Source organism: Ischnura elegans, chromosome 10, assembly GCF_921293095.1.
Source record: "Ischnura elegans chromosome 10, ioIscEleg1.1, whole genome shotgun sequence".
NCBI lineage: Eukaryota > Metazoa > Arthropoda > Insecta > Odonata > Coenagrionidae > Ischnura > Ischnura elegans.
This window is the reverse complement of record NC_060255.1, coordinates 86,138,381-86,154,327: the sequence shown is the minus strand read 5'-3', so window position 1 is coordinate 86,154,327 and position 15,947 is coordinate 86,138,381. Positions and strand designations below refer to the sequence as shown.

At 37.1% G+C, this 15,947-nt stretch overlaps 1 protein-coding gene across 1 annotated transcript; it reads left to right on the top strand.

Annotated features, from left to right (window-relative positions):
- Window positions 1-887: 887 nt before the first annotated feature.
- LOC124167176 lies at window positions 888-15,947 on the top strand. Its single transcript, XM_046545003.1, has 5 exons — window positions 888-1,077; window positions 2,151-2,476; window positions 4,169-4,428; window positions 13,382-13,489; window positions 15,567-15,947. Exons 2-5 carry the CDS (start codon window positions 2,237-2,239, stop codon window positions 15,757-15,759), a joined length of 801 nt encoding a protein of 266 aa, XP_046400959.1. The 5' UTR covers window positions 888-1,077; window positions 2,151-2,236; the 3' UTR covers window positions 15,760-15,947.

The following is a 15,947-nucleotide window of genomic DNA, read 5'->3' as shown; positions in this document are numbered from 1 at the left end:
TCCACACAACATTCAAGCAGGGATCGGGCAGTCTATGAAAATTCTCAGCTACCACCGGGATTTGAATCCGAGCCCACTCGGTGGGAAGTCAACACACTAGCCACCACACAAACCCGAGCCCCTTTTATGTAGTCACGCGCACTGGTGCAGAGCTCTTTTAATGATTAACAAATAGGTTTTTGCACGACTTTAATCTACTTCCACTCATATGTGATATAATATATTTTTTGCTTCCATGTCCAATTGAAGACGTAAGTAGTCCAAAACGGCATTGATGAAGGCAACCTTTTCAGACTCAAATAAGAGTAACCTTTATCAGACTCACATAAGTGTAGTCTCCTGTGAAGTAGCCAGGAATTTCGTTCGGGAGGGGGGGGGGGGGGGGGGGTTCAAAACCAGGGGGGAATATTTATGAAAAACTGGGTAATAAGTAGAGGGTTTGAACTAATTTTAGCACTTTTCATAATCGAAAAAAAACTTTATTTGTTGAATTGATATTTTGTAAATTTAGGATTTTTCAATATTATTTTTTCTTTTATGAAGTAAATATTGCCCTCGGACCACTCCAAAAACAGTAAGTATTCGAGGTGCGATATGGTACAGGGAAAGGAAGTAGCCCCCCTTCTACCTAGATGTGAGAAATTCACAAGCCAATGGCTTAATCTGGGGCGAGTTCCACCCTCCCCAATCAAAAATAAACTTTCGCATTGAATCACTGAGTGAGCTGTTCTTCACGTATCGTAGACTCGTAAAGCAGTGAAGACTTCTACCCTTCAGGTAGCTTCAGTTATTTTCAAAGACTAAACTCTCCGCCTGTACAGTGTACGTATAGGCACGATATTCCGGCGGGAGGAGGCGCGCGGCTGGGCTCATAACACGAACGCCTCTCACCGCAGTCCATTCAACTATCGTGGCCGTGGACTCCCGACGCAGCGGGTCGAACACTCACGACTCTCGCCCGAATTGTCACGAATGACTCTAATTTGCCGCGCTAGGGATCCAAAGGAACGGCTTCCGTGCCCGCGATTGCTGCCTTGGCGGAAGGAAGGCACCAGCAAAGGGAGATAACCAGCAGGGGTGAGTAACCAACTCAGTAGACATGTAATACATTAGAAGGCGCTTCCAATGCATAAGCGTTGCAAATGCTCATCAGTGACTGAAATTTTTTAAATAAATACTTTTCGCATTATTTATTTTATCATAACTAAAATAATTAAATTGAATAACTACATTGCTTACGTATGTGAAATTCTCGCAAGGTGTAAAAAACCAAGTGCAAGTTGTTATCGGAAAAATATCTCTGAAATGAAATCCGATTATTCAGCTTAGTAAAACCACTTGCCTGTTTCCATACACTTTTATTTAAACCGAAAATGGTTTCGGCAACTCGTGCCATTATCAAGGTATCAACCCTGATAATGGCACGAGTAGCCGAAACCATGGTCGGTATAAATAAAAGTGTGTGGAAACAGACAAGTGATTTTACTAAGCTGAATATCAAAGATTTCCTCCGTATCACGCCGGACACTATCTTTTTCAGAAATTCGATTAACCTGGAAGTAACCTAAGGGGGTAAGAGTAGGTTTTAATACATCAATTGTCCACCCCTATATTATTGCAGAGTCAAACGAAAAACCACTTTCAGAGATAGCATGTATTTTTTTCAAATGTATATTGGCATTCGGATTGCCTCTTTATAGATTTTTTCTCAATTGTTATCCCGGATGTCGTTAAAAATCGAAAGAAGAGTATGCAAAAGATTCTCCTGCAGAAATTTACGCCAAAAAAAGGCATAGCATTGATTTTCATCTTGAATTCGCCTCTTTTGCATAATCATGCATATAATAAAATTGCAAAAAAATTTCAAACTCGAAAAATGTTACTCTATTCCTATTACTCTCTGATTCATTACGTTGTACGTACTATTTTTAAAACACTGGGCTCCAATCTTTTCCATAGGAATTTCATGTCCTCATTATTTTTTTTATTCTCTCATTTAGCCATAGACCATAAGAATAAATTATTACAGAGAACAACTAAAGCTAATTCTGTTTTCTCAAAGATGAAGTTTTTTCCTAAAAATAAACTGAATCATTTAATTTATTCTTAAATAACTAACTGCCCACTACACCGATCACTCCTGCTTTTAGCTCGTGATCCAACACTGCTTCAGTTTCGTCGGCGTCAAACTCCGTCAACTCATTCAAGGCCTGCCGTTAAGCGAGAATTCCCAGAAATGGAGTCCTCGGCATTCGGGGTCGCTGCCATGGCCGTCGCCGCCATATTGGTGCTGACGACTCTCTCAGTGGGAGACACAAGCAACCCTTTGCCGGAGCTGTCACTGGCCGGCGATGCACTGGCCTTTCGCGGGGATGATCAGACCCATACGCTGCAGCACGACAGGGAGCAGGAACGCGGTTCATTGCACCCGAGGAGGAAGAGATACGTGTCATTTCCGACAGGCAGCGTGTTCAGCGTAAGTTAAAAGTGCTAAAGAGTCTTTAAGTGCGCGAATCACGATTTAATAAGGACTACGATAGTAAATGTATTGCATATATGCAAAAGACTTTTCCTGGCGAATGTGTGAGTTTAGTAGAGTCACAATATTGTATTTAATAAATTGAAATATTAAGTTGCAAAAATAATATTGCTTGAGCTACGATGACGTTAGACTTCACGTGATCAAAACCACTTCAACTGTGTAACTCGTTTATCAGGTTTGTTTGTCCGATGTGATAGAACCTTGCAGAAATCTCTAGAAATATAAGAATCAAAAAAAGGGCAAGCTAATCCCATTAATATGGCGTGCGAATACTGGTTTTAAAGCTTTAGAACTCCGCCTTTCCAACACATATTGTTGTTTACTTTGAAATATCAGTTTGTATACAGCAATAAATATGGATAGGAAGTCATTTTATGAACCATAGCATTAAGTATACTAATATCAGACACTACTTCCGCTACGGAATCCTTGATATTATTTCAAAATTTCAGCCAGTTTCTAGCACTTTTAAGACGAAGCAAAAACATTTTTAAAAAACTGCGTGAGGGCTACTTCAGCTTGCAAAAAATCCGAAAAAATCATCCAATTCATCTTCCGGGATACCTTTGCATCAACATAAACAAAATTCCCATGATAGTAATGGAATAAAATCCATCACATTATTATCTCTTGAGTGGATTTTGAAACTTGTGATACGGTGGATAGAGCTCAAATTGAGCTCTATCCACCATATTTTCACAAAACTCCAATTAACGAACTAAATTAACGTATGAACGAAATTCACAGAGAGAATTCATCAACTTTTGCTTTGGCAAGTTTGACTTTATGGTGTTGCCATTATCAAAGGAATTCAATATCTTGAGAAAGCACACTGGCGCATTCCAGTGCCGACATAGCTACATTTTCATTAAGTTAATAATTATTATTTACACTACCGAATTGAATTCTATCTGATCGGTATGTACTTTGAGGACGAATCATTTAGATTTTACATGATTCACTTCGCATTTTTGCTTAAAAAATTATTAAAAGATATATCTTGCCGCTTGAACCTCCTCCATTGGTTACACTTCCTCAATAATCAGGAATTTCCTTGTCGATCCTTGTCGAGCCCAATCTCGAGGTGAACACTTATTTCATTGGTATAACACACCATACCACTTTCAAACTGAAACGAGGTGTAGTTGCTAACAAGTATATCAATTTAAGGAAATAAAATTCATATCCCTCAAATATATTTATTGAAACTTGTCAGCTTAAGTAAGTACAATACAAGCAGAAATATAAGAACAGGCCAAAGTTTGTACAAAATCATAGTAAGGATATCAAACCTACGAAAGAACACATATTGAATCAATTTTTAGTAACCCTGAACAGTAACGAGATGCATGAATCACATTTTAATGTTATAATTATTCCAACTTCCATGGAATGAGGCTCGGCTACATAAAACTGAGCAGTGGGTAAACGACCAGTCATAAATACATCTCAAATATAATATTTAATTGAAAATGATATTATTCATGGCTCAATATCTTCAATTCAATTCATTAACATAACATGAGCCCTTTTTTATAAATAATTTTTCCAAATTAATCATACGATTATCACAGGCTTGAGAATATATATAATAACTTGCCTGACAAGCCTTTCCATGCTTTTCAGATGATTATTTGCCTAGCGAAGAGAACCCTGATTCGCTATCCGGACTTTTATACATTTAATTTCGATTTGGACGTCGGGTATAAGCTGCCGAACAACACGCAGTTCTTCATCGCGCGCAAGAGGAGGGAGGGACACTCATCCGGAGAGACAGCGGGAGATGAAGCGGAACTTTCCGCCGACGAGGAAGAGAAAGCCTCGACTATTGTGCATCGCAGGGACAGGAGGGCTTTCTACTACCAAGTGGAGGAGTTCCTACAAGCGTAAGCACGGTAGAATCCATACTCTATGATCCCCATCGACGAACTTTTGTTACGCATCTGCATAAAGACACACTAACATAATCGTGTATACCCGAAGTAGCTGCTTGTACTCCAGCCGATGGTTCCAAGGTTCTACGGATGATAATTCTGCCCGCTTATAGCCGACCCTATAATCTCTTGCTAGATGTACCGGTACAGAGTAGATTTTTAGACCAATACGACATTATGCTTTTTAATCAATACAAAATATGTTTATTTTTGGAACTTACAAGCAACGCAGTGAGTTGGAAGGAGTTCTCTGTGAGATAAAATGTGGAAATTTAATTACAATGGACATTTAATCTCTAACTTCTACATTAAAATAATAATTATGTAAAATCAAATGACTACTATGCCAAGTTTAGGGCTTGAATAACTCATTTCTTATGATTTATTTTAAGTAAAAAATCAGCACGAACGGAAGGGAAGTGAGGAGAACACCAAAACAAAGATCCACTTACAGCGGGAAATATTAGCCTAGGAGTAAGAAAAAAATTTATCAGAACTTAAGTTTGGAATATACTTATCTACGGAAGCAAGGTACAGACAATAACACCAGTGGAGGGATCAAGAGAGGAGCAGTCAGTGAAAGAAAGGTGTGAAGGAGATGGAATAGTTAATGTGAAAATATTCGCTAATAGAAGAATTGAGTGGAGAGCCGTGTGCAACCATGATCGTTGACCAGTGATTATGATAACACATACGAAATAAAACGATGAAAATAACGTATAAATTTTTGAGATGCAAAGCGTAAGAATATTTTATAAATCTGCGTAAAAATTCGTTGATATTGGTGATATTGAAGATTTTCAAGGATAAGCTATTTCATTGGCAGTTTTATGAAGGGATGCCGAATTGTCTTATTGAGGCGTGAAAATTGCAAAGTAGGAAATATTTATTTGAAATTAAATTCTCTTTGCAATTTCAAACGTCGTGATAAACAATCGTTGAACGCTGAAAGTCAAACAAGACATTGTTCAATTTGGCTGTATGAAAATATGGTAAAAAATTTAATAGGGGCAGTAATATTGATGCTGACAAAAAACATCAGGAAAAATAAACGATATCTAATTTAACACAAAATTTCCATATTATAATGTGACAGAGAAAAATAATGAAAAATGCTTTAAATACGAACGATTAGCTATGTGTTACTCATGAAAACTAAGTCGGGGATGGAGTAATTGGAAATGCACGCAATCATGAAATTCAGATGGATTTATCACCTGAATAACAGGTGGAAACTCAACTTCTGATACCAATAAAGCTCGTTTAACACGTACTCGTACTTTATCTAATTATTCCCTTTGATCCAAGAGTATTTATTTTTTATCAAGTCTTCAATAACGCCCATTTTTGCATAAAAATGCATAAAAATGAAACTGCACTAAGTTAATTAGGGGAAATTAATAATCGCAAACGATTATTAGGAGCAATGTTGTTTGAAACAAAAATTAAAAAAGCGACATGCCCCGTGAAAAGCAGAGTCACCGAACTGAAAATTCTACATAATTTACGCATCTTTAGGTGGCACCTAAAAAAATATCATCGCTCGGATCAATGAGACCTTACCCCATAACATCCAAATAATTCCCCTAAATGGCAACTACCCAATATATTATCGAAAAATTCTTTTTACTGAGGTACTGAATGCTATTCGATGTTTCTTAAAATGCTTTGCAACACGATACACAGGGCAATTTCCACACTCCGGGACACCCCGTGCTGTCATTTTGTCAACCGGGGTTAGCACTTGGTAAACCAGATTTCTTGTTCCTAGAGAACTGATAGACCACCTACTGAAGAGAATGATCCTGAGATTTTTATCTAGCTACGTCGGATGATATGCTTATTATCTGCACTAGCAAAATATTTTGCACTCATTATACGAGTTTATGTCTGAGATAGTAGCATTTCCGGGTAACTGCCATTGGTGAGAATACTCAAAAATTAGTTTAATGTTACGTTTTTTTACTTATTATTAATGGAACCTTATAAGTTATAAAAAGTAACTTAACGGAAATATGCAAGTGTGCCTTCATTCTACCCATATGCCTTCATTCTTAGTTGCTCAAACGATGTTTCCGGAAGGAATAATAGTACTTTTATAGATTCAAGAATGGTAGTTACATTGGTTCAAAAAACTCTCGAAGCAGAAACCCAAGGCATGAGTGCCCGTAATGCACTAATCGCAGCAAAAGCCTCCAGACGCAAATACTCGAAATGCTCAGGTCGGGCATAAAATGTTTCGCGATACGATAAGGTGGGCATTTATATCAGGCCGGAAACGATGGGGATTTTGGAATTAACGAAAGGGCCAAAGGTTCGATTTGCGGTTTGCTACAAGGATTAGCTAAGGGACTTAACCTTCATACCCCTTTTCCCCAAATACCAACGCCTACTTCCCTACCATTGGCTCCGTTCACGGCTCTCATTTGCAAAGCAAATACCCCCCGCTGGCAGTACATGCCTAATGGCTCCTATACGTAACGGTAGGCTGGCAAGTTTGCCCCTAATGAAGCCAACGCTCAGTCATTCTCCTCTCCACACAGAGAGCAGCGGAGAGGAAGAAATGCTATCGAGATCCCAGAGCGAGTGGTTTGCCGGCCTCCTGCTAAACCTCTTTAGCACATCTCGTGGTATTGCCGCCAGTCGAAGTCGAGCAACCCTTCAGCTTACGAGAAATGGATCGGAATGGGATTTTTCACGTTCATTAAGGGGTGTAGATCCTCTGCAGAAAACGTAACGCTTATATGGTGAAATAAACAAATGGTATTTAATTTTTGTACAAAATAACTATGAAATACTTCACGAGGCATATAAATGCATAAGATTGAATGCGCAAAAACCAGTACTGAGACATTTTATTTTCAAGGTAGTTATGAAAGAAATCGAATTCCTCGGTCGAGTATACGAAATTGTTGCTCTAAATTTGTTAGAAAAGGATTGTGCGTAATCGATGATACGATTTTATTTTATGATTGTAATATACAGCTTCAGAATGATCGAAGCTTTCTGATGATTTCTTGCTGCATATGAAAAGAAAACTGAAACTGCAGCGAAGTTCCTCGAAAATAGAAAAGTAATCATTAATAAAAAGTAATTTATATAGATGAAATTTCTGCTAAATCCTTGCTAACAATTTGTTGCAACAATATTGCATCATCGCTAAAACTAAGTTATGATCGGGATTGTTGTACTGGTATACATTGAGTCTCACCAATGAGGTTATTTTCTTTCTTGAACTGTTTTTGAACCTCTCGTAGCCATTGGTTGCTGGACTTTTTCCTTCCTTTTTTGCATAACCAAAGGCTTCATTGGCCACCATAACGCTGTTGGTCGTCGAACTGTGCTTCTCTCGTTAAACATGTCCAGTTTCATAGGTGAGGAATAATGGAAATTACACAGTCGAGTCTTCATTTGTAGTGCTATAATATATTTGAAAATAAAATATTGTCTTAATAACCATTTTTATTCACTGCTGCAAGATGAAGTTTCCCCAGAACAATTAAAGTTTGATGTTCAATATAATGAATAAGTTTTCCAATCACATGTTTTTCTCCATAAAATAAGCAGTGAAAAAAGTATGAGAAAATTAAGATGCCATGTATGAAATTTGTACTGTATAGAATTCTAATTTTTATGGCAATGTTGGTGGCGGGATATCGGGAATTAGTTCTAGGACGACGAAATATTCGCACTGAATAGAAATAGGGGCATCACTGTGCAATATCACTATTTGCACCACTATAACTCATAACATTTTTTAGCAACGAATGGCTACTCTTTCTTCCTGTACTTTAATTTTTCAACATGTTTCACTAAATAGGCTCCGTATCATGCCAGAAATTGACATTTTTTAGGGATACATTAATTGTTAATTTTAGGTTCATAGTTAGCAGCGCTCAAGCTAAAACTACACACCCATAAGCCAGCCTCATAATAAACTCCTTTAGCACCTCTCGTTGTCTGCGCCCTAGCCACTTTTTGAAGTCGAAGAACCCTTAATTTGACGGGAAATTTGAGCAAAAAAGGAATTTCATCCCTTCCTCTAGTACCCAAAGCCGTCTTTTCTTCTCTTTGTTGGCTGTCAGTCTGTGCTCCACTGAGAACTGCTACAGAGGTTGCGGAAATTTAGAGAAAGATAATATATTTAGTCGTGACTTTATTTTCAAAGCATCTATGCGAATAATTAAGAAAATATTATTGGAATGCAGCTTTGCAGTGAGGCAGGTGCCTTGAAAACATTTTTAAATTTATTTTCTATCAGTTCAGCCTAACATTAAATTGTTAAGGCCGATTATAACAAAAAATAACTGGGACAAAAAACTTGGAAATCGTGATACTCAATAAAAATACGCGTTGGAGGCAGTGGCGTAGCGAAAGGGGGTCCAAGGGGTCTGGATTACTCCCTCCCCCCGAAATATGAAAACACAATTACTTTGCTTCATCAAAAAGAATACAAAATCAGGAATCTACAAAATTTTTCTTTGAATAGAAGTTTTTTTTATCATGAAAAGTACTGAAATTAGTAAAAAATTTCTACCAAGTACTCTGTTTTGCAAACATTTTCCCCCCGACCCTCCTAGTTTTGGACCCCGCCTGCCGAATTACATTCTTGGCCACGCACTGGTTCTCGTATTTGGCTGGATCCCATTTAAAATGGTAAGGGTTAAAATTTCTGAAATTATTGCTCGAGGGAGTAAGTAAAATCTTTGACATATATCACGATGATAGAGAAAGTACTGAATAATGAAAAGGCTTTTTCCCTCAAGACACCATAAGTTTTTTTTTTTTACTATTTTAAGAGGCCATATTCATAGAATCTCTGGATTTAAAGTCAATTATTATTATAAATAATTAAAAATTAAAGATTCGTTTCATCATCATCAACGCGTCACTGAAGTAACACGCCTACTGCTTTTGCGCTTCTCGTTGTCTGTACCCATGCCGCTTATCAAAGTCGAACAGCCTTTAAGTTTACGGGAAATCGGAGGTAAAAGGCGATATTTTTTCCTCCCTTAATACCAAAGGCTTCTCTCCTCGTTGGCCTGTGCTCCGCTGCAAACTGCTGCTCAGACTGCGGAAATTTTCTCCCGCGGAGTTATCTCTCGTGGTGCCTATAGAATATACGCTCAAGAGGAGAGGGTCTAACGTTAGCAGTGAATGGTTGCAGGCTCAGCGTACCGAGTCTCGCTCGAGTCCCTACATAATGCGGCCGGCTTGGCAGCGGAGCAGTTCACCGATGCCGCCATACATGCGAAAATAATGGGTTCTCCAGAGAATAACCCACGATCATTCCCGAGGCAGGGTTTTATCGAGACCTAGAAAGTTCTTTTTAATTCACTCCATGAAATTATCTTCGCAATTCTAGTGGCACACAAAAAGAAAAGTAAAGTAGAAAGTAACAAGTTTATGCTGGAGGTTTCCGCTGATTCTAAAAAAAAGAAAGGCAATATGACGAGAAGTATCGAAAACTGCATGGAATTTTCTTACGAGATTATTCAAGGGTTTAAGAGGCCAAAAAAATCAAATTTAAATCCCAATTTGTCTAAAATACGTTCCGATATCACTGGCATGCATAAAAATTCAATGTTTTGGATATAATATGTTAAAAAATCAAATTTCAACCGCCTATTTATTTAACGCGGCATTGACAACTGGTCCATAATTGATTTTAGGATGCTTCGTTTCGATTGATCTCATTTATGATAAAAAATAAATTTTATCAGCGTTTCAAATAAGACGCAGCCAAACCTTATATCCAGGGAATTAACTAGCTGGATATTACGTTTACTTCGTTATGTATCATCAGCTTCGCACCTAGTGCTGAGGCATGATAAAAGAGTCTTATTACGATTAAAATATTTACACATCTCTTAAAATACTTCGCTCATTAATACTTTTGTACAGTATTTCACGGCCACATGGAGCGTAATTAGAATAATGTCAGCATTTCAAATCAAACTATCCTCGCGTAGAATGTATTCTTAGCCACGCCAAGGTAAAAGTAAAATTTACTATTTGGAGCACCTAAGGACATGGCCCACTTTCATGATAAAAGCTTAACTCACTAACCCTTACATGGTATTGAGTAGGTGGTTTTTAAAATTTTTCAGTATTTACTTATCCAGCAAATAATAAGTTTGATGAAGTATTAAATAATAAGTATGAATGATGAAAAAGAAGGTAAGTTTGCTCATTTTTATCTTAAACGAAGATATCCTCATGACCACAAGACCATAGTCGGTGATGAGCTCCACACACGATTAACCCATTAATGGACAAGGATAACATTCGGAAGAAATTTTTAAATTTTATCATCATATTCAGTCTTCATAGGTACTAGAAAAGAAATTTTGAAAATTTTGAGGCCCTGGTAAATTTATTTACACCAGAAAAATAACGGTGCTTTTTCGCACCTTTGGCGGAATGTGGGTACCTCTGTTAACATCGCGTGAAAAAACCGAATTATTTTTCTTTTCCACTGTTTTATTTAGAACCACACAGAAAGGCATAAATTATCATTTGAAATCATTAAGTAACCATTGATACAACAATGAAACCCTTTTCTTTATGAAAATATTTTGGATATAAGGGCACATTACATTTTACACAAAAATATATAGTGTGCATTGTATATGCATTACCTGCACCTTATCCTTGATACATTTTTCTCGATAATATGAGCTACATTATCTTTTTTTAATATCTGCCGGTAAAGAATTTCGAGAAGGCTTGTCTTTTCTCAGATTTTATCGTCCTCCTGCATATCTTCGCGATTGTGATACCTTTGATTGATGTCAGCGCAACATATGATCTAAAATCAATTTGAGAGATTTTGCGCCCAGTAGCCTTCCTTGAGATTTTTCATGACTTAGTAAACACACTATCCAGTAAATTTGTAAATAATGGCCACCGCCACTTTTTCCCTCTGATTATGATTCTATAATTCGCGTTTTTATTATCGCAATGAACTACTCCACCAATGGGCTTATTGCAATCCCCAACGACGAGAGGTAAAAGAATTATTACCTCTTTTCTTTCTAAACGGCAAAATCTACTCGCACTTTCCAAATTGTATATTAAAAATGTGTTTTCGGCCACAATTACAACAGGGCATTTCTTCCATTTGTCCACGGACAATTCAGTTATCTCGTCAAAATCATGATCAATCGAGCCTCAAAAATAATGCATTACCAACATCGTGAGTATTGATGCTATTGATTATTTTCTCTCCAAGAAACACTGCAATTTTGTCATCCAAAAGTCGCAATATCATGTTTATGAGAGCTATGCATTTTTTCCAGTAGAGCGTATAAAAAATTGATACCTCTACCATATTTCAGCCGATACGATATGAAAAGATTTGGTTCATTTGCTCATTCCTATTAGTATCGATTTTTTGATCCCACCAATATCCTGTGCTAAAAACAAGTAGGTCGTAGGTTGAAATGTATAGTAAACTTTTCAGCAAACTTGGAATTTAATTACCTTCCTTCTTAAGCATTCCCTGAAGTCATTACAGAACTATTTTATATGGCGAACACTTTCAAAAGCCTCACTATAGATTCTATTACGGGACTCTTAAGCGCAAGATAAATCCTCAAAATAAAGCTGAATAAACAATACCGTTTCTTTATAGCAACCTAATCTCAAAAGCTCTCGATGTTATAAGCATTCTTACCAGACTCAAAGAAGCTTACTTCAGCTACAGGAGGCACTCCGACCGTTCTAAATTAATTAACTGGTTTCAGGAGCTAAAGAATATTTTACGCGTTGTCCTGTCACGTTGTTTTCATCACATTACCATTTAAACTTCACTGCTGATGTTATATTGATTTTATGAAGCTTTTGACAAGTTTTTGTCCCATTTTATTTCTAATTAAAACTTGCCGAGTTCAAAATCTATTACAAAGAGTTTGCCAGTGAGAGAGTGCAACGCTTGAGTCATTAAGGAACATATCAAATGAGTAAAATCAAGTAACCGGCGGATGTGAAGACGGGTGTACTTACATTGTTTGGTGGTACTTATAAGAGGTTTACACTTGGACTTTGAAACGCTTAATGATCAATAAAAAACAGAAAACACTAGTTTAAGTTATTTTAATTAATTAAGGTAACCAAAACTAATAAAATTTATTTGCTTATATTACTTAATGTAAAAGAGAAGTGGTAAGTATAAGTAAAAGATTAACTAACCAAAAATGTGTTACTAACCAAGAAACAGTGGAATATCGCACAGTCTAAAATGAGTAACTGAATTTTGTTGGGAAAAACTTTATTCACTTTCTGATTTTGAGGTATTGAGTTTCTCTTCACCTGCTACATTACAGCTCACTGATTAAAAAACCAGATCAGTTTTACAAATGAATTGACGCATTAATTTTTAAAAAGGGAGTGGGAATTCCAGTTAAAATTACGATGCTTTTTGGTCGTGTTTCTCTCTCTTAATTATAAATAACAAGTGGCCCCAAATCGTACTTGTTGATATTCGACAACTGCAACTGTGCAATAAAATTTACAGACAGGGATACTAGTGATTTTATTGACTTTGTCATTTGATGACGACAGAAAAGTATGGCATGAAAAACAAGATGAATCACAATTTCTTTAAGAGCAAAGGAAAAATTATGAGCAATATCATCTTATTTTATTATATTTTATTCAACCATGAGTATGATTTGGCACTGCACAGAAATAATACGAATTGTAACTTGATGCTGGACAAAAGTCATATCGCCAAATTTGGCGAAACAAAAAGTTACCATCCAAAGGAAGCTATTGAAATAGTCATTTTCTAGCAATTTTTCAATCCATGAATTTATGAATTTTCAGCGTAGATATAAAAGGTAGGGCCTTATGGTGCACTGCGACATTTAACATGCGTTCATTTGATATTCTCTTTTTGCAGTTTGGGCATAAGTGGAAGAGTATGCGTTCTAAGGACCATCTGCGAAGCGAAACAGGTGCTGCCTCCGGGTGGAAATCTCATGGAGGACGTATTCCGCGTCATATTTACGTAAGTTAACAATATAATAGTTAGTTGCACAGATATTGGAACTTGGCTAACCTATCTTCTACATTATTTCTACTGTATAGATACCTTTTTCTCAACTTATTCGTAACCAAACTCTACAAATGAGGTACAAAATGCACAGAATTTATCAGAGAGCATGCGACGGCACATCTTACTTCTTAAATATTGCTATTGTTTCCTAAAATTTGTTTTTAAATGAATTTTAAAAAACAAAAACCGGTAAATAATCCTGTCATTAACGGCGCACAAACTAATACATGTGTTCATTTGCAACAATGCCTCGCATTCTTTAAATAACTTTAATCAAAATGCGGCTTATTCCACATTCAAGTCTCCCGTTGATACGTAAGTATGAGTCATCATGTGCGTTTAACAGAGGATAGTGTAATTACTTCCAATGTTGTGTTTAAAGAGGTCCTCTGATCTCAATTTGTACATGAACATTCCAATTAAATTTGTACATAAGACCCTGCCTTTTTTTTCTACATTTTAAAATTAGAAACGCGCCTATCCCTCTGTGGACCTGCATTGAAAAGAGCGGGGGAAGCCCGCTGGGAGTGGGCGCAACACGCTCGTGTTACCTTATTTGGGATATTATTGGGCTCACTTTTGAAGATAATCCAGGCTCGAGAGGAATATTTCATTCCAATCGCTCATAACCATGATTACAATAGCAATGCTCTGCATTATAAAAAATAATCTTTCAGGGTTTTAACTTTGTTTCCCCTACCATCCAGTTCAGCATAGTATTTTCTCTTCATCAAAACCAATGTCTTTTTCTACATGCCATTCAAAACTGTAGCGAACACGGACGTAGCAAGGGGGGTCCGGGCCCCTCCCTCCCTCGAGATATAAAAATGTAATTAATTTGCTTCACAAATGAAAAAAAATACTAAATATCACGAGCCTATGAAATACTTCTTTGAAAAATTTAGTTATTTAAATCGCGAAAAGTGTTAAAATTAGTTTAACAACACCTACTTAGTATACCATGTTTAAAAAAAAAAATCCGTTTTGGTTTTGGAATCCCCCCCCGAAGCAAAATTCCTGGTTCTCTTCCAGTGCCGAAAATCCTATTGTTTAGACAAAATATCTTAAGAGGGAATTAAAACCCGCTTGGCATATCAATAGACACAAGGGGTACACGTTTAGCACACTTGGGGATGATTGCTCAAAAACTATTTGGCAATTGAAGAAAGATCCACAACTGCTGTAAAAGTATTTATATAGGCCACGGTCATGGCACCAGAATAAGTCCCTGACAACGAGGAACATAAACGACCTCGAAACGTCAGAGAAAATGGGCACTCTCACCGGATGAAAACCCAATAAAAGCATATTCAAAGGGTTTATCGCTGCCGGATCGCATTCAAAATTGTAATAAAATGTAAAACCTTTTTTCCAGGGGTAAGTTTGGCGAAAGGGGTTGTGTATGTTTGGCTCAACTCCGCCAACATTTCCACAGACCGTGATGATTTTGAAATTTTTTGAAATAATTATGTAATTATGAAATAATTTTGACTATTTATTCTCTGCCTTCTATGCATTTGTACCAGACAGTGACGTGCTACGTCTAATCCTAGGTTTTACATTAAATATGAACGTGGAATAGGGTAATGTCCTTCATCGAAGAAAACGAAAGGCATTGATTGCGATTCGTTACCCACCATTAGTGTATTCATAATATACACATTATTTGGTTTTAAAAATCCCAGTTTAGACGAATGGCAATGGTCAATTTTAACCGCATTTGAAAAAGGCAAGATTGCGGCAGCGGGAACCAGAATGACGTCACACGGGCTTTTACCAGCAATCATACTTAGCCGTCGCGTTTTCGCACGCTTGAATTTTTTTCACTTTTCATTTAATTGCAAAAAATAGATATCGTCATTTAAAAATCTAAAAATGTGAAATTCTTACTCCATGAGTAATAATCTTTCGATTTAGGCAATAAAAAAATAATAGGAAACTACCCTAAGGTTTCAAAACATTTCATTATGTTAAGTGTACTCCATAAAGTCACGCCTGAAACAACTAATTTATCTAATGTGCGTTGCAGTATGCCTCCACTGCGTCGTGGAATGACGGAGGATTTCACGGGTGTTGATGTGAATGGCTTCCCGGTGGATCCCAAAGAGGAAGAAGAGAGTGCTAAACAGTACGACGTGGCCAACGCACGCGGAATCGCAGAAGCTGATTGCGCAAGGGTGTTCCCTTGCAAAGTGTCCCTGCTGGAAGTTGCTTTGTGGTGACTAACATTCCCCTTATGAGTTCATATCTGCAAGTGCATAATTCAGCATACGATACTAAGGTGCTCGTGCATTAGCATCCCCCTCTCATGGATTGTTTGATGGTTAAAAATGTGTATACAGAAATTCCTGGCTGAATACATGAACACTTGTGTGCATCACACCGGAACATTGAAGTTGAAAGTGATAAA

Coding starts and splice junctions, on each gene's coding strand:
- LOC124167176 (XM_046545003.1), top strand. CDS start 2,237: ATGGAGTCCTCGGCATTCGGGGTCGCTGCCATGGCCGTCGCCGCCATA. Junction 2,477..4,168: donor CGACAGGCAGCGTGTTCAGC/GTAAGTTAAAAG, acceptor CATGCTTTTCAG/ATGATTATTTGCCTAGCGAA. Junction 4,429..13,381: donor GTGGAGGAGTTCCTACAAGC/GTAAGCACGGTA, acceptor CTCTTTTTGCAG/TTTGGGCATAAGTGGAAGAG.